At 47.4% G+C, this 20,000-nt stretch overlaps 2 protein-coding genes across 2 annotated transcripts in view; both read right to left on the bottom strand.

Annotated features, from left to right (window-relative positions):
- rela (v-rel avian reticuloendotheliosis viral oncogene homolog A) overlaps positions 1–13,674 on the bottom strand; it is a 31,955-nt gene extending 18,281 nt beyond the window's left edge. Inside the window, exons 1-4 of the mRNA XM_056235685.1 lie at positions 13,587–13,674; positions 3,240–3,278; positions 1,094–1,230; positions 159–304 (exon numbers count right to left, since the gene is read on the bottom strand). Coding sequence (XP_056091660.1) covers positions 159–304; positions 1,094–1,230; positions 3,240–3,278; positions 13,587–13,593 — 329 coding nt within the window. The 5' untranslated portion in view covers positions 13,594–13,674. The remainder of the gene's footprint in view (positions 1–158; positions 305–1,093; positions 1,231–3,239; positions 3,279–13,586) is intronic.
- Positions 13,675–17,512: 3,838 nt separating this feature from the next.
- Positions 17,513–20,000, bottom strand: part of si:cabz01076231.1 (calcium-binding protein 2) — a 9,412-nt gene continuing 6,924 nt past the window's right edge. Inside the window, exons 6-7 of the mRNA XM_056235684.1 lie at positions 17,989–18,136; positions 17,513–17,706 (exon numbers count right to left, since the gene is read on the bottom strand). Of these exons, the coding sequence (XP_056091659.1) occupies positions 17,678–17,706; positions 17,989–18,136 (177 nt within the window). The 3' untranslated portion in view covers positions 17,513–17,677. The remainder of the gene's footprint in view (positions 17,707–17,988; positions 18,137–20,000) is intronic.

Raw genomic sequence — 20,000 nt, forward strand, 5'->3', positions numbered from 1 at the left:
TCTCACTCTCTCACTCTCTCACTCTCTCACTCTCTCACTCTCTCACTCTCTCACTCTCTCACTCACTCACTCACTCACTCACTCACTCACTCTCTCACTCTCTCACACACACACACACACACACACACACACACACACACACACACACACACACTCACCTGTGTATCCGCCGCTCCTGTAAATCGGCCTCATAATACCCGTGTTTGCAGTCTTTTCCCACCAGCTCGTGTGGGTGTGGCTTGTGCGGCTGGTTCTTGGTTACCAAGGAGATCCGCACTCTCAGCGGCCCGCTGTAGTTGTGAACCTGTGGATAGAGCCGTACAGTCATGTCAACTTTACAGTGATACCAGGACATTAAAGTTACAGAGTGTTTAGGCTTTACAGCAGCTCTAGAATAAAGTTATTGTCCAGCTAAAGTTAGTTTTGATTGATTCACTTCCGTTTTCATTCCTGAACGAATCAGCTGTTTGAACGAATCGTTTGAATGAATGACTCAATGATTCTGTCCAACATTTCATATTTGTATGATTCCCTGAGGATGGTCTTTTGACTGAAAGCTTGGTGATTAAATTTGCTTAAAGGATTTAAGTGTGCGGACAGTTTATTTATTTTTTGAGATCTTTAGTCTTGCTTGTCTGCCACCTTGATGATCGTGAGTGCGGTGTAACTCCTTCAAAATATTTGTATATTCAAAAAACATTTAAAACAATCCCATAACATTATTTAATGCGATTGTAAAAAGTGTAAATGATTTAATTTGATTGGTAACAGCACTATAGTGTCTTTTTATTCTAATTTAATTTATTGATCAAATTTAAGTAATTATATATATTTTTTTATTTAAAAAAGATTGTGAAAAATGCTCTTTATAAAGGTTAAAATATCATAAATATGCAGATTTAAATATGCCAAAGCGATTGAACACTGATGAGAATATTGCTTCAGAATAAATTATATTTACACTGGACAAGTGAATGAGCGATGTACTGAAGCACACGAGAAGGCTTAATGTCGAGCCCTGGAACGATCAGCATCAGTGTTCACACACACACTGATGTCACTGAATACACTCCTCAGCCCTGATCTCGCTCACCTTGATGGCGGGGTGTGTTTTGGTGGTGTCGTTGCTCTTCTCTCCCGGGATGCTCCCGGCGGATCGGCCCTCACACTTATAGCGGAAGCGCATGCCTCGAGCTTTCGGCTGCTCGATCACCTCCACGTACGGAGGCCCTTGAGGAACACACACACACACACACACTGATGATCTACAGCTCACACACACACACACACACACACACACACACACACACACACACACACACACACACACTGATGATCAACAGCTCTCTCACTCACACACACACACACACACACACACACACACACACACACCGCCTCGAGCTTTCGGCTGCTCGATCACCTCCACGTACGGAGGCCCTTGAGGAACACACACACACACACACACTGATGATCAACAGCTCTCACACACACACACACACACACACACACACACACACACACACACACACTGATGATCAACAGCTCTCTCACACACACACACACACACACACACACACACACTGATGATCAACAGCTCTCACACACACACACACACACACACACACACACACACACACACACACGCCTCGAGCTTTCGGCTGCTCGATCACCTCCACGTACGGAGGCCCTTGAGGAACACACACACACACACACACTGATGATCAACAGCTCTCTCACACACACACACACACACACACACACACACACACACACACACACACACACACACACACACACACTGATGATCTACAGCTCTCACACACACACACACACACACACACACACACACACACACACACACACACACACACCTCGAGCTTTCGGCTGCTCGATCACCTCCACGTACGGAGGCCCTTGAGGAACACACACACACACACACACTGATGATCAACAGCTCTCTCACACACACACACACACACACACACACACACACACACACACACACACACACACTGATGATCTACAGCTCTCACACACACACACACACACACACACACACACCTCGAGCTTTCGGCTGCTCGATCACCTCCACGTACGGAGGCCCTTGAGGAACACACACACACACTGATGATCTACAGCTCACACACACACACACACACACACACACACACTGATGATCTACAGCTCTCACACACACACACACACACACACACACCTCGAGCTTTCGGCTGCTCGATCACCTCCACGTACGGAGGCCCTTCAGGAACACACACACACACTGATGATCTACAGCTCACACACACACACACACACACACACACACACACACACACTGATGATCTACAGCTCACACACCACACACACACACACACACACACACACACACACACCTCGAGCTTTCGGCTGCTCGATCACCTCCACGTACGGAGGCCCTTCAGGAACACACACACACACTGATGATCTACAGCTCACACACACACACACACACACACACACACACACACACACACACACACACGCCTCGAGCTTTCGGCTGCTCGATCACCTCCACATACGGAGGCCCTTCAGGAACACACACACACACACTGATGATCTACAGCTCTCACACACACACACACACACACGCCTCGAGCTTTCGGCTGCTCGATCACCTCCACATACGGAGGCCCTTGAGGAACACACACACACACACACACACACACACTGATGATCAACAGCTCTCACACACACACACACACACACACACACACTGATGATCTACAGCTCTCACACACACACACACACACACACACACACACACACACACACACGCCTCGAGCTTTCGGCTGCTCGATCACCTCCACGTACGGAGGCCCTTCAGGAACACACACACACACACACACACACACACACTGATGATCAACAGCTCTCTCACACACACACACACACACACACACACGCCTCAAGCTTTCGGCTGCTCGATCACCTCCACGTACGGAGGCCCTTGAGGAACACACACACACACTGATGATCTACAGCTCTCACACACACACACACACAAACACACACACACACTGATGAACACACACACACACTGATGATCAACAGCTCTCACACACACACACACACACACACACTGATGAATACACACACACACACACACTGATGAACACACACACACACACTGATGAACACACACACACATTGATGATCAACAGCTCTCACACACACACACACACACACACACACACGGTTCCTACCTTGGGACACCGGGGACGCTCCCCACTGGTGAAACAGTCCTGGAAGAACCAGTGAAAGATTAGAGACACAGAGCAGTTTATACACAGAAGATGAGCTCTCGAGAGACACACACGCCTGAGCGAGACACGACACACACACACACACACACGCACAAGCACACGAGTCCGACACGCCTGAGCGAGACACGACACACACACACACACACAAGCCTGAGCGAGACACGACACACACACACACACACAAGCCTGAGCGAGACACGACACACACACACACACACACACACACAGGAGTCCGACACGCCTGAGCGAGACACGACACACACTCATCTCATTATCATCAACTATTCAGCTTTATCGCAGCTTCACTGAACAACACTGAATTATTATGATTACAATAAAACATCAATACACACCCTTGGTCTAACATAAACTAGATTTAAAAGATTTAAAAATGTTTCATTCATTTAAAAGAATTATTTAAATAAATCGGTTTGAGTGAATGATTCAATGACTCACTCATAAATGCAAATGAAAAAATTATTCAATGACAAATACATTTTTTAACATTAAGCTTATTTATGATAATATTACATAGCTTGGGCTATGTAATATTATCATAAATAAGCTAAATATAATTTCCCCTATTTGGATGGCAAAACGTGATTTAAACTCAAATGATTGTGATTAGATCGAATAACCACGATTAATCAATAACTGCATTAAAGAGTAAAACTTCACATAAAAGTATAAAAACATATACAGATACAAATATACAAATCATGCTCAGGAGAACAATACAAACAAAAAGTAATAATGCGACAAACTCTGAATATCTGGTTTGACTGAGGTTGTTATTTTAATGATTATTTAATTGAGGATTATTTTGCTTCCAAGAAGATTTTGTTCACTCCTAGTTGGTGGTAAAATATTAAATATGAAGGAATATTAAATATTGAACACGGCTCTCTCCAGTGAGTTCATGTTTTTACTCGCGGCTGACCTCGCGTAATGAAGGCGGAGCCTCAGAGCCACACCCACCTATGACATCATCACCACGGACCAATGGGAGTGCATGAAGGCGTTTAGCAAACGTTTCTGGAAAGTTGTTTTGAACTGAAACTGAAACGAACGTCGCCTTGGCCTTGCAGGAGAGAACGAGTGAGACTTTAGACGAAACCCACAGATATTTAATGTTGGGGAAGATCTATTAAAAAGGGTCGACAGCACGATCAGCCTGGGATTAAAGACGCACTCGTGGGTTTATGGGTTAGTTATAGTTGTAATGTGTGTGCAGTGTGTCCTCCTGAATCAGCGCCTGATGTTTTGTGGCACTTGTTTAGCGTGACGTTGCAGAAGTGAAGTGTGTTCATGTTGATTGTAAATGCATTGTCACGGCAGACTGTTTGCACTTCAGCTTCCAGACGGGTTAGTCATCACACACACACACACACACACACACACACACACACACACACACACACACTCCAGGCTTAAGTAGGTCATGATGTGTGTGTACTGCCTCCGCCCTTTCAGGACATTCCTCTCTCATTATCCCATACGTTATGAATCTTAGCATAACACGCTGTAATATACTGTACTGGGGTCTAGAACTGTGCTTGGGATCGTTACCAGAAGTGTACGTGCGCTGAAGCCCAAACGTGGCGTACGCCAAATAATATTCAGACGTATAAAAGCGTGTGTACGCCAGAACCTGCACAATATTCCCTTTATAACCCCAGTCAGAGGAAGAGTGTGTTCACACGCGTCTCCACCCCGAAATAACCAGATATGAGCTGACAACGCCTCCTTTACTATATCCTCATCTGCATATGCATATTCATCTGCGTGATCCGTGTTTAACGCTACCAGACATTAGGAGAATATGAGATATGGACTTTGCTAAAAATCATTTAGTAGCCGATGTTAGTACTAGTGTGTTTAATTGCTTTATATGTTTACTGTAAACAGAATTGTGCATTATTGATCATTATTAGCGTGTAAATATTCCCTCAGATCACGAGTTCTGCTGTTATCCTGCGCTGAGCGAACATTAACACACACAAGTGTTCAACGCCGCGCATACACTACTAATATTACTACTTATTAGAATATAAAACATGTTGCAACTTCTCGGTAATGATTTCATGTAATTTAAGTGCTTAACTCCATTAATGAGAAGGGCATATTTAATCTAATTGTGCATATTAGATCATTTTAATCATTCTTTGACCTGTTATTGTGAACATCACTGTATTTATGATCAGTCATATTGCGTATTAAAGTGTGTTTCCTTCATCTGTGTAAACGAGGCCCTGGTCATTCTCTGCAAAGGACGTTTTCCGTTAAATTGGATTTGGAGAACGAACTGGTGTGACTTCGTTTAATGGGTGTTGTACTTTTCTATTGTTTATTTAGTTTTGTTGTCCTCGATCATTTATAATGTAGAGCTGTTTTGATGTAATGTACAGCAGTGTAGCCTGGAAGGTGCTTTATTAATATAACACAGGCCGTTAGCAGGACAGCGCGTGTTCATCACTGCATCTGCACCTCTTGGTTATGATGATGGGAAAAGCATCTTTCGGCAGGTCAAAAGTAGCCGTGTTTTCTGATAAAACAGGTTTTTTTCCAAACAACATATGAATCAGTTGATGCTTATGACTCTCGACAGGGTTTGGACGCCTGTGTTACATCTCAAATCAATCAGTAAACCGGGTGTTAATATGGGGTGTAAACAGGGCCAAAAATGATGGGAGACACCAGTGTTAATAAACCTGTATCATATTTGATGAACTTCTGAATGATCAACACATGATGAACTCCAACTATCTCCTGCAGTGCTTCTGTGTCGGATCGAGAGCTCACACTCTTTTATCCAGTTATTCAGTGTAACTCAAACGTCCTCCTTCAGTCTTTCTGTCAAATCTGCCTGATTTATCAAGGAAACGCAAGAATAACTTTGATATTGTCAGTAATATTTCAGCTGGACTGAAGCAGGTTTACTTGATTATCCAGACAACATTTATTAGAAAAATCACGAGTGTTAAATATGATCATCAGGCTTTTGAGGAAAGTTTATTTGTTCATCTCTCAATCATCATTGTATTGCTTTGCATTATGTTTACAACTACAGCGCTTTGATCATAAAACTAATCATTAAATATCATCTTACCAAGACATTATTAGCAGATATTGATATTTATATGCATTGTATCCAAGTATCTGCTTTACTGTGATAAAGATCTCATTGACTTCCATCATCAGAATTCCAGCATTTTTTGATGCAGTTTGGTGCAGATGCTGATATTTATATTTGCTCAGTTTGGGCCTCTGGGCTTCATATTCTCACTATATCAGACTATATGAGCCATAAAAGACTGATATATCAACAAATATGACACTCAACAAAAAAAACGTTTGCAAACTATTTATTTTTTCTTTTATATGTTGTCTAAAGGTTCAATAAACAGTTCCGTTTATAAAAAAAAAGAAATCAGACTATTATTTCATATGTCCGGCTTTGCAGGGTTAAAAGCCAGCTTTATTAAAACATGTCCTTACGGGGCTGAGGATGAGGACAGTAAACAGCTCGAACACACACACACACACACACACACACAGACTGTGTGGACATGATAAGACTATACCGTACAAAAGGTCAAAAAACATTCCCTACATTTAGTCAGAATTGATTTGTGTCTCTTGGAATGTGATCGCTCCTGTGTCAGACGGGTTTGGCGCTACTACTCTCAGATACAGGCAAACACACAGATTATAATAAAAACCTTGTTAGTGTCGTTCCACATTAGGGGTGGGAGTCTCTAGGCACCTCGCGATTCGATTCGATTCCGATTCAGAGCGCTGCGATTCAATGCTAAAACGATTATCGATAGGGGGCTCTGTGGGCCAGTATAGGGGTCTCTGTGGGCCAGTATAGGGGTCTCTGGGCCAGTATAGGGGTCTGTGGGCCAGTATAGGGGTCTGTGGGCCAGTATAGGGGTCTGTGGGCCAGTATAGGGGTCTCTGTGGGCCAGTATAGGGGTCTCTGTGGGCCAGTATAGGGGTCTCTGTGGGCCAGTATAGGGGTCTCTGGGCCAGTATAGGGGTCTGTGGGCCAGTAAAGGGGTCTGTGGGCCAGTATAGGGGTCTGTGGGCCAGTATAGGGGTCTGTGGGCCAGTATAGGGGTCTCTGGGCCAGTATAGGGGTCTGTGGGCCAGTATAGGGGTCTCTGGGCCAGTATAGGGGTCTCTGTGGGCCAGTATAGGGGTCTGTGGGCAAGTATAGGGGTCTCTGTAGGCCAGTATAGGGGTCTCTGGGCCAGTATAGGGGTCTGTGGGCCAGTATAGGGGTCTGTGGGCCAGTATAGGGGTCTCTGGGCCAGTATAGGGGTCTCTGTGGGCCAGTATAGGGGTCTGTGGGCAAGTATAGGGGTCTCTGTAGGCCAGTATAGGGGTCTCTGGGCCAGTATAGGGGTCTGTGGGCCAGTAAAGGGGTCTGTGGGCCAGTATAGGGGTCTCTGTGGGCCAGTATAGGGGTCTCTGTGGGCCAGTATAGGGGTCTCTGTGGGCCAGTATAGGGGTCTCTGTGGGCCAGTATAGGGGTCTCTGTGGGCCAGTATAGGGGTCTCTGTGGGCCAGTATAGGGGTCTCTGTGGGACAGTATAGGGGTCTCTGTGGGACAGTATAGGGGTCTCTGTGGGACAGTATAGGGGTCTCTGTGGGCCAGTATAGTGGTCTCTGTGGGCCAGTATAGGGGTCTCTGTGGGCCAGTATAGGGGTCTCTGTGGGCCAGTATAGGGGTCTCTGTGGGCCAGTATAGGGGTCTCTGTGGGCCAGTAAAGGCAGTATAGGGGTCTCTGTGGGCCAGTATAGGGGTCTCTGTGGGGCAGTATAGGGGTCTGTGGGCCAGTATAGGGGTCTCTGTGGGCCAGTATAGGGGTCTCTGTGGGCCAGTATAGGGGTCTCTGTGGGCCAGTATAGGGGTCTCTGTGGGCCAGTAAAGGGGTCTCTGTGGGCCAGTATAGGGGTCTCTGTGGGCCACTATGGGCAGTATAGGGGTCTCTGTGGGCCAGTAAAGGCAGTATAGGGGTCTCTGTGGGCCAGTATAGGGGTCTCTGTGGGCCACTATGGGCAGTATAGGGGTCTCTGTGGGCCAGTATAGGGGTCTCTGTGGGCCACTATGGGCAGTATAGGGGTCTCTGTGGGCCAGTAAAGGCAGTATAGGGGTCTCTGTGGGCCAGTATAGGGGTCTCTGTGGGCCACTATGGGCAGTATAGGGGTCTCTGTGGGCCACTATGGGCAGTAAAGGGGTCTCTGTGAGCCAGTATAGGGGTCTCTGTGGGCCACTATGGGCAGTATAGGGGTCTCTGTGGGCCAGTAAAGGCAGTATAGGGGTCTCTGTGGGCCAGTAAAGGCAGTATAGGGGTCTCTGTGGGCCACTATGGGCAGTATAGGGGTCTCTGTGGGCCAGTATAGGCAGTATAGGGGTCTCTGTGGGCCAGTATAGGCAGTATAGGGGTCTGTGGGCCAGTATAGGCAGTATAGGGGTCTGTGGGCCAGTATAGGCAGTATAGGGGTCTCTGTGGGCCAGTAAAGGCAGTATAGGGGTCTCTGTGGGCCAGTATAGGCAGTATAGGGGTCTCTGTGGGCCAGTATAGGGGTCTCTGTGGGCCAGTATAGGGGTCTCTGTGGGCCAGTATAGGGGTCTCTGTGGGCCAGTATAGGGGTCTCTGTGGGCCAGTATAGGGGTCTCTGTGGGCCAGTATAGGGGTCTGTGGGCCAGTATAGGGGTCTGTGGGCCAGTATAGGGGTCTCTGTGGGCCAGTATAGGGGTCTCTGTGGGCCAGTATAGGGGTCTCTGTGGGCCAGTATAGGGGTCTCTGTGGGCCAGTATAGGGGTCTCTGTGGGCCAGTATAGGGGTCTCTGTGGGCCAGTATAGGGGTCTCTGTGGGCCAGTATAGGGGTCTGTGGGCCAGTATAGGGGTCTCTGTGGGCCAGTATAGGGGTCTCTGTGGGCCAGTATAGGGGTCTCTGTGGGCCAGTATAGGGGTCTCTGTGGGCCAGTATAGGGGTCTCTGTGGGCCAGTATAGGGGTCTCTGTGGGCCAGTATAGGGGTCTCTGTGGGCCAGTATAGGGGTCTCTGTGGGCCAGTATAGGGGTCTCTGTGGGGCAGTATAGGGGTCTCTGTGGGCCAGTATAGGGGTCTCTGTGGGGCAGTATAGGGGTCCGTGGGGCAGTATAGGGGTCCGTGGGCCAGTATAGGGGTCCGTGGGCCAGTATAGGGGTCCGTGGGCCAGTATAGGGGTCCGTGGGGCAGTATAGGGGTCTGTGGGGCAGTATAGGGTCCGTGGGGCAGTATAGGGGTCCGTGGGGCAGTATAGGGGTCCGTGGGCCAGTATAGGGGTCCGTGGGCCAGTATAGGGGTCCGTGGGCCAGTATAGGGGTCTGTGGGCCAGTATAGGGGTCTGTGGGGCAGTATAGGGGTCTCTGTGGGGCAGTATAGGGGTATGTGGGGCAGTATAGGGGTCTCTGTGGGGCAGTATAGGGGTCTCTGTGGGGCAGTATAGGGGTATGTGGGGCAGTATAGGGGTCTCTCTGTGGGGCAGTATAGGGGTCCGTGGGGCAGTATAGGGGTCCGTGGGGCAGTATAGGGGTCCGTGGGCCAGTATAGGGGTCCGTGGGCCAGTATAGGGGTCTGTGGGCCAGTATAGGGGTCTGTGGGGCAGTATAGGGGTCTCTGTGGGGCAGTATAGGGGTATGTGGGGCAGTATAGGGGTCTGTGGGGCAGTATAGGGGTCTCTGTGGGGCAGTATAGGGGTATGTGGGGCAGTATAGGGGTCTCTGTGGGCCAGTATAGGGGTCTGTGGGCCAGTATAGGGGTCTCTGTGGGGCAGTATAGGGGTCTGTGGGCCAGTATAGGGGTCTGTGGGGCAGTATAGGGGTCTGTGGGGCAGTATAGGGGTCTGTGGGGCAGTATAGGGGTCTGTGGGCCAGTATAGGGGTCTGTGGGCCAGTATAGGGGTCTCTGTGGGGCAGTATAGGGGTCTGTGGGGCAGTATAGGGGTCTGTGGGCCAGTATAGGGGTCTCTGTGGGGCAGTATAGGGGTCTGTGGGGCAGTATAGGGGTCTGTGGGGCAGTATAGGGGTCTGTGGGGCAGTATAGGGGTCTGTGGGGCAGTATAGGGGTCTGTGGGCCAGTATAGGGGTCTGTGGGCCAGTATAGGGGTCTCTGTGGGGCAGTATAGGGGTCTGTGGGGCAGTATAGGGGTCTGTGGGGCAGTATAGGGGTCTGTGGGCCAGTATAGGGGTCTCTGTGGGGCAGTATAGGGGTCCGTGGGGCAGTATAGGGGTCCGTGGGGCAGTATAGGGGTCTGTGGGGCAGTATAGGGGTCTGTGGGGCAGTATAGGGGTCTGTGGGCCAGTATAGGGGTCTGTGGGCCAGTATAGGGGTCTGTGGGGCAGTATAGGGGTCTGTGGGGCAGTATAGGGGTCCGTGGGGCAGTATAGGGGTCCGTGGGGCAGTATAGGGGTCTGTGGGGCAGTATAGGGGTCTGTGGGGCAGTATAGGGGTCTCTGTGGGCCAGTATAGGGGTCTGTGGGGCAGTATAGGGGTCTGTGGGCCAGTATAGGGGTCTGTGGGCCAGTATAGGGGTCTGTGGGCCAGTATAGGGGTCTGTGGGGCAGTATAGGGGTCTGTGGGGCAGTATAGGGGTCCGTGGGGCAGTATAGGGGTCCGTGGGGCAGTATAGGGGTCTGTGGGGCAGTATAGGGGTCTGTGGGGCAGTATAGGGGTCTCTGTGGGCCAGTATAGGGGTCTGTGGGGCAGTATAGGGGTCTGTGGGGCAGTATAGGGGTCTCTGTGGGCCAGTATAGGGTCTGTGGGCCAGTATAGGGGTCTGTGGGCCAGTATAGGGGTCTGTGGGGCAGTATAGGGGTCTCTGTGGGCCAGTATAGGGGTCTGTGGGCCAGTATAGGGGTCTCTGTGGGCCAGTATAGGGTCTGTGGGCCAGTATAGGGGTCTGTGGGCCAGTATAGGGGTCTGTGGGGCAGTATAGGGGTATGTGGGGCAGTATAGGGGTCTCTGTGGGCCAGTATAGGGGTCTGTGGGCCAGTATAGGGGTATGTGGGGCAGTATAGGGGTCTGTGGGCCAGTATAGGGGTCTGTGGGCCAGTATAGGGGTATGTGGGGCAGTATAGGGGTCTCTGTGGGCCAGTATAGGGGTCTGTGGGCCAGTATAGGGGTCTCTGTGGGCCAGTATAGGGTCTGTGGGCCAGTATAGGGGTCTGTGGGCCAGTATAGGGGTCTGTGGGGCAGTATAGGGGTCTCTGTGGGGCAGTATAGGGGTATGTGGGCCAGTATAGGGGTATGTGGGGCAGTATAGGGGTCTCTGTGGGGCAGTACAGGGGTATGTGGGGCAGTATAGGGGTCTGTGGGCCAGTATAGGGGTCTCTGTGGGCCAGTATAGGGGTCTCTGTGGGGCAGTATAGGGGTCTCTGTGGGGCAGTATAGGGGTCTGTGGGCCAGTATAGGGGTCTCTGTGGGGCAGTATAGGGGTCTGTGGGGCAGTATAGGGGTCTCTGTGGGGCAGTATAGGGGTCTGTGGGGCAGTATAGGGGTCTCTGTGGGGCAGTATAGGGGTCTCTGTGGGCCAGTATAGGGGTATGTGGGGCAGTATAGGGGTCTCTGTGGGGCAGTATAGGGGTCTGTGGGGCAGTATAGGGGTCTGTGGGGCAGTATAGGGGTCTGTGGGGCAGTATAGGGGTCTGTGGGCCAGTATAGGGGTCTGTGGGGCAGTATAGGGGTCTGTGGGCCAGTATAGGGGTCTGTGGGCCAGTATAGGGGTATGTAGGGCCCCTCATCACGGGACCCAGTCATAATGATCATAAAGACATCTGACAAAAATATATCACAACCTGTACACACACAGTCAGCCTTATTTAAATATGTAAATGAGCAAATACCATAGACCAGGGGCTTTCAAACTTTAAAATAAATAAACAAATAAACCAATAAATTAAAATTAAGGATGCACTGAAATTTCAGCTACAGGAATTTTTCGTGGGAAACAGCTTATTCCGGTTTCAGCTTGGAATGGTGTTGGAGGGAAACAGACGTTTAATAAGCGCTTCTCTGGTGGACTGACTGTGTTCAGCGGGTGTTTCGGGACAAACTACAACAGTTAAACGTGTCCGCGGTGTGACACTCGCTCTGGATCAACTATATTTAATATATGTTTGAATAAATCTGTCATAAAAACAGGTTATTACAGTTTATTGTCATTTAAATGTTTATATTTCACCAACAAGCTGAAGTAAAAACAATTTTGTTATTAAAAAGTTGAAATAAAAAATTTGAGGGTTGATTATTAAATACGTTTGATCAATTCATTGATTATTAATTTATTTTCGGTATTGTGCATCCTAAATTGTTGGTTCCGACCCAGAATTTTAATTTCAGTGCATCCCTAAAAAATAAATATATAGATATATATATATATAATACGTACATCTAATAGGACAGTACAATAGCGAGTAGACTTTTACTTAATAGAATCTATAATCTTGGTATAACATTTTAAATGAGTTCAAACTGGGTCTTTATACATTAAATATGGTTGCCTATTGAATTCTAAGGGGGGGGGCTTTGATTGAGGATTATCATATTTGGGGGTCCATGGCATCAAAAAGATTTAAAAGATTTGAAGTGTGCTTATTTGCATATGTATTTATAATAAACAAATACTCTAGAAGAAAGCTTTCGGATTGAGGGCGCTGTAAAAGCAGGATTAGTTTCGCTATTATTTGTGCGCTCAGTGACGTAATGTTATTAATGAGGTGATGATGTTTACTAACCAATAAAAACACCCACCCCTTATCCATCACACAAACCTGCAGTTACCACGATTATTAAACATCACAATTTCGACTTTTCATGTCATAATTATGATTAACCAAAGCATGATTCTTTTTTATGAGGCCAAAATGGGCTTCCATACTTTTCCGCGTTTCACTTTATCTGTGAGGACATTATCAAAATATCAGTCCTCACAATCTCTCTCTGTGTGTGTGTGTGTGTGTGTGTGTGTGTGTGTGTGTGTGTGAGTGTGCACGCACGCACACAAACAAACACCAATAGTCCGTAATGTGACAGAACTTTAAAGTCATATGTGACGCGTCGCGATCTTTCGTGTGTTGTACCGGAGACTCCCGAAATAACCGATCGCCCGTTTCTCTCAGCCGAAACCGAGAGCTAAACTTCAGATCCGGGACTTTCCCTTGCGCGCGGACCCTACACACCCCGTTTCTGCCGTCCGGGGGGATAAACACGACGTTATAACACTCGACTTACCGTCCATGTCGCTCGGGTCACTCGGTCGTGTTCCGATGTTCCGCGCTGAAGAATACGCGACACAAACACAAACACACACACACACACACACACACCGCAACGACACTCTCCTTCCGCTCGCGCGCGGAAATACCCGGATGACGCGTTCACATCGCCAACACAACAGAAGGAAACATGGAACACACTCGACGCGAACTCGACACTTTACAATAATAGAAATGAGAAAATTATATCGGCGCATAATTTCAGAGAAACATCTTAACGTGAATCTTTAATTCGCTAAGCAGATGTTGTAAGAAAGATGGAAAGAAAGAAAGAAAGAAAGAAAGAAAGAAAGAAAGAAAGAAAGAAAGAAAGAAAGAAAGAAAGAAAGAAAGAAAGAAAGAAAGAGAACGGTTTAATAAATCAATAGGCCTACAATACATGTGTAAATCCAGGATGTGTGTCCAGAATTGAACAGACACAGACAACAACATTAAACTGGTTTGGATAGTCGGTTACTGTTAAAGGGTGTGTGGGTGTGTGTGTGTGTGTGTGTGTGTGTGTGTGTGTGTCATTCTTCAGCTGATCACCAGCAGAGGCCGCAGAAACTCCACTGAATCCTGCTACAGTGCACTTTAATATTATAATCATATACCCGGCAAAAGATATTGAATTGTTTGTTTATCTATCTATCTATCTATCTATCTATCTATCTATCTATCTATCTATCTATCTATCTATCTATCTATCTATCTATCTATCTATCTATCTATCACACTACACTTAACTTGCTATCAGTGATCTCATTCAGTTCCTGAAATACAGGGAAACAGCACCAAACACTGGTTGGTTCCTCCATTTCTACTGTATTTCTACAGTGACGTGAGTTCCGCTGCACATGAAGCGTCACTGTTGTGTTCCAGGTAAACAGCTCTGAGCTTCCTTCCGCTCCTCACGACTCTTTCCGCTAGCCGTCCCTTTCTCTCTGTGAACGAGCCTGTGAACTTTCCACATCAGTCGGTCAGAGATGGAAATGGGCAACGGATGTGAGAAAGTGGAGATCTGATCACTGGAATGTCAACACAGTCCCAGATAACAAAGATATATTCTGAAACTCTTATTACTGAATGTTCTTTGAACGTTCAAAACATCCAGTATTTTCCAGACTCATGTTTTCTTGGTTATGTGAACGTTAAGGGAACGTTACATTGTATCATTCTTCAAACATTATGGAACGTAACTTTTGAATGTTCTCTGAACGTTCTGAAACGAGTAGCAACATTTAGCCCTCTGGGGTTCTTCGGGTCAAAAATGACCCGAAGCGTTTAAATAAAAAAATGTTAAAAATCGTAGCTTCATCGGAATGGTCCAAAACTTGGTGACTTTTTTGGTACTTGGTATATGAACACCCAAAAAAATTGGGGAAAGGATTTTAAAAGTCTAAGTGGTCGTAAAAAAAATAGTCACACTCAGGGTCTTCGGGTCAAAAATGACCCCCATAGGAAATGAATGGGAAATTGGCAAAAATGTGAAAATACAGAGTTTTTTTGTGCATACAATCTACAAAACAGCCAGGATGCAGAAAAAAAGCACACAACAGTGAAGGGGTGAATCTCTTAAAACAATGGGTGACAAATTTTTTTCCATTTGTTCTCTTTATAATGCAATGTTCAGGTTTGACTGTATTATAAAGTAAAACTGCCACTTAAAATTACCATTTAAACCAACCAAAAAAAATTTTTTTTTTTTAAAAATAAAAAAAAATGACAAATATAGTCTTTGAGAATCTGTTATTATATATTCAAATAAAAAACCTGAAAAAATTAAACAATATGTGAAAAAATCACTAGAGTGTTTCTACCATAGGTTTCTACAGAGAGCTGTAAATCCACTAGTGGTAAAAATGTGCTATTGCGTGCTAAAAATGCTCAGTGTGTCCACCAGATGGCTCCGATCTCATTTCAAAAATTGCTTTCATGAGGTCTAGACTTGACTCTAAAATGAAATACAGCTTTAATAAAAAATTTTTTTAAATTATATATATATATAAGTTTTCTATTATATTCAATGGGAAAAAATGGGTCTTAATTATTGCATAAATATTAATTATAAATTATAAAATTATCTCAAAACACCAAAAAAGAAAAGAAAAAATATTATTGAAAAAAAATATATTTCATTGATTTTACTCAAATAAAATGTATCTTAATGCCGCCCTCCGGGTCATTTTTGACCCGAAGGTCCTGAGTGTGAGTCTAAAATGAGGAACCCCACAGTGTTAGACGGACGGGCATGATATTCTGATTTAGTGACGTTTAAAATATAGATTTATGTGTTTTTTATAATGTTTATATGAATATAAATTCAGACGTTTTTTCAAACTTTTACTGTTTATTAACAAAACTTAAAAAATACACTTGTTACATATTTTGACACTTGTTCAAAGGTCTATGCATAAAAATATCTACATACACACCTCTTCAGAGACAGTATATCACAGTAAAGTTACAGTCATCTAACCATTTAAAGTGACAGTCATCTACATAGTGCAGAACGTTCCGTTATTTTTGGTTAAAACTTTAACGAGTCATTTAGAAAATATCAAAAGGAGTTCGATTATTTTCTCTCATAAACATTTTTTCAACCAGAACTTTTCCCTAATGAATTTTCATGACTTTTACAGACATTCATTTTACAAACTAATTTTATAGGAATTATTTGGCGATTTCCTTTCATATACCAATCGTCAGAATTTATGGATTTAAACAATTATAGTTATTAGTACAGATGGCAGTCACCAAAGCTATCCATGAAATATGGAAAATCAGAGAAATGTATTTTCATTACAGAAATATCCATGATGAGCTTTTATGAATTTGAGGAATTTTTCAGGCCTGGAAATCCGACTTTTAAATGGGTCACTTTTTCAACATAAGTTAGTGTGTAATGTTGCGGTTTGAGCATAAAAGGATCTGCAAGGTTACGAAGCTATGTCCAAGGTCCACTGCAGAGGGGGATATTTTATTTAACAGAATCCACTTTTCAAGAACTACAACGACCGGCTCGTTTGGACTACAGAGCGATTATTCCGGATCGTATGACGTCAGAGCGGCACTCATTTGAATAATCCCGCCCACACAGTTGGCGGAGCCTGGTCGAGGGAAGATGAAGAGTGCTGTCGCTGTTTTCCCCCGGAAAATGCTTGTCCTAAGGCTGACGAACTAAGAGTGGTTTAAATGTATTTTTAACACTGTTCCTGAACATTATAACCTCAACGCTTGTCTGTGCGCTGCACATTTGACGGAGAACAGGACACAGAGTTCAATGCCAGCTATACGCACCAATGCTTCTCCTGAAAGACGGAGCAGTTCCCATTTCGTCTGGAAAATCCCTTGTTTATGGATCACAACTTGTAAAAGCTTTGCCTCCGCTCGCCTGCTTACTAACATTACAGTATTGATGTAGTGTTCACTGGAGCTTTTGTAAGCTCTTGCTTTTGTTCACCGCCTCTTAGGAAAATTAACCATGATTTTGTGATCAATTACTGTTTTGTAATGGTGGATAACATCGTGTATATATATATAGATATATAAAATCTAAAACATACCACTCTGAAAGTCCTGTGAAATTTGTTCTGCTCGATCCTCTTGTTCGTTAACATTGTCAGGGTCTGAATCGGGCTCAAAATGGTTTGAAATTTACGCCATCGTTAAAATTTACATCTGAGTAGAGCTTGCGGTTATGAAGGGGCGGGGCCAATATTATGCCAATCACAGCACACTGGGCCAGCTAACCAATCACAGCACACTGGGCCAGCTAACCAATCACAGCACATTTTGTATTTCGGAAGGAGGGGCTTCATCGAAAACGACAGGTTCAACCAGACTGGGGAGAGAGGATCTGTAATAATGTAAAATATGTAAAAATAATGCTTTTTTTGAAGAATGAAAACATATAGTAACCCCCAAAACAAAACCAAGACTTCATAAAAGGGCATATTAGGACCACTTTAAAAACCCCTGATGTTCCTGTGTTCCTCGTGTGCGTCTGAACCAGTGTCATCCGCCGCTGGAAACACTGATGGAAGATGTTAATGACGGTGTTGTGTTTTATCGCACCGACAGCATCATCACAAACTCTGGAAGAACACAGAGGAGCCAATGATGTTCTCAACATTACAGACAAACAGCAATAGGTGTGCCAGAAAACAACAGAAGTCAAGGAAAAGTGTGTGTGTGTGTGAGAGAGAGAGAGAGTGTTTGTGAGTGAGTGAGGTGAGTGAGTGTGTGTGTGTGTGTGTGTGTGTGTGTGTGTGTGTGTGTGTGTGTGTGTGTGTGTGTGTGTGTGTGTGTGTGTGTGTGTGTGTGATTGTGTGAGTATGTGTGTGTGTGTGTGTATAAAGTGGCATTGATCTCCTCACCATCGAAATCCACGGTTCCGTCTCCATTGAGGTCCAGCTCCTTGATGATCTCCTCCAGTTCTCCTTTCTTGAGTTTCTCTCCTAACAGATTCTTCATGGCCTCCTTCATCTCATCCAGAGAGATCTTCCCATCGCCATCAGTGTCAAACTGACCCGAGAAACAGAGAAAAATTACCTCAAATAGAACTCAATCAATGGTCAAACTAAATAGTTTCATTAAATTAAAAAAATGGAGATTGCATCCAGTAACATTGCACCAATGGAGATCTTGCCCAAGCCCAATGGGGTTATGATTAGCATGTTTCAAGGAGGAAGAGACCTGGAAGAGCATGTGAAATAGTTTATTAGTGCCAGCCACCACACCATCTGTGATGACATCATGTTCATGGAGGGATTTTGGATCCGTTTGGACGACGGGATCTGGTTGGTGATGCCGTGGTGAAACAACTGCTGGACACTGACCGAGAACATCAACTTCTCCCAGAGCCAGCTGCCAACTCCGTCCCAGAAGCAGAGCCAGAGGTCCTGTCTGACCAGGTGTGTGAGCCAGCCTTTACTCCAGAGGGAGTATTAGTGAAGCTGGATTCCAACGAATGGCTGATCCACCCCTGCCCACCTACGAACCTTCTCTGTCACTCACACAGTCTTCCTCTCCTGCACGCTCCTCTGAAGCCAGCCATTCCCTTGTCTCCACCTCCACTGGGCTCCCTCGCCCTCTCAGCTCCACCTGGGACCCTCGTCCCACCGGCTCTACCAGGCTCCCTTGTCCCACCGGCTCTACCAGGCTCCCTTGTCCCACTGGCTCCATAAGGCTCCCACGTCCCACCGGCTCCCACGTCCCACTGGCTCCACCAGGCTTCCACGTCCCACCGGCTCCCTCGTCCCACCGGCTCCCACGTCCCACCGGCTCCCTCGTCCCACCGGCTCCCACATCCCACCGGCTCCCACATCCCACCGGCTCCACCAGGCTCCCACGTCCCACCGGCTCCCTCGTCCCCCACGTCCCACTGGCTCCCTCGTCCCACCAACTCCACCAGGCTCCCACGTCCCACCGGCTCCCACGTCCCACTGGCTCCACCAGGCTCCCACGTCCCACCAGCTCCACCAGGCTCCCACGTCCCACTGGCTCCCTTGTCCCACCGGCTCCACCAGGCTCCCATGTCCCACCGGCTCCCTCGTCCCACCGGCTCCACCAGGCTCCCATGTCCCACCGGCTCCCTCGTCCCACCGGCTCCACCAGGCTCCCACGTCCCACCGGCTCCCTCGTCCCACCGGCTCCACCAGGCTCCCACGTCCCACCGGCTCCCACATCCCACCGGCTCCACCAGGCTCCCACGTCCCCCACATCCCACCGGCTCCCTCGTCCCACCAGCTCCACCAGGCTCCCACGTCCCACCGGCTCCACCAGGCTCCCACGTCCCACCGGCTCCACCAGGCTCCCTTGTCCCACTGGCTCCACCAGGCTTCCTCATTCCACCAGCTCCACCAGGCTCCCTCGTTCCACCAGCTCCCTCGTTCCACCGGCTCCCTCGTCCCACTGGCTCCACCAGGCTTCCTCATTCCACCAGCTCCACCAGGCTCCCTCGTTCCACCGGCTCCCTCGTTCCACCGGCTCCCTCGTCCCACTGGCTCCACCAGGCTTCCTCATTCCACCAGCTCCACCAGGCTCCCTCGTTTCACCGGCTCCCTCGTCCCACTGGCTCCACCAGGCTCCCTCATTCCACCAGCTCCACCAGGCTCCCTCATTCCACCAGCTCCACCAGGCTCCCTCGTTTCACCGGCTCCCTCGTCCCACTGGCTCCACCAGGCTCCCTCATTCCACCAGCTCCACCAGGCTCCCACGTCCCCCACATCCACCGGCTCCCTCGTCCCACCAGCTCCACCAGGCTCCCACGTCCCACCGGCTCCACCAAGCTCCCACGTCCCACCGGCTCCACCAGGCTCCCTTGTCCCACTGGCTCCACCAGGCTTCCTCATTCCACCAGCTCCACCAGGCTCCCTCGTTCCACCAG

This window comes from Rhinichthys klamathensis, unplaced genomic scaffold, assembly GCF_029890125.1.
Source record: "Rhinichthys klamathensis goyatoka isolate OS25496 unplaced genomic scaffold, OSU_Roscu_1.1 h1tg000429l_1, whole genome shotgun sequence".
NCBI lineage: Eukaryota > Metazoa > Chordata > Actinopteri > Cypriniformes > Leuciscidae > Rhinichthys > Rhinichthys klamathensis.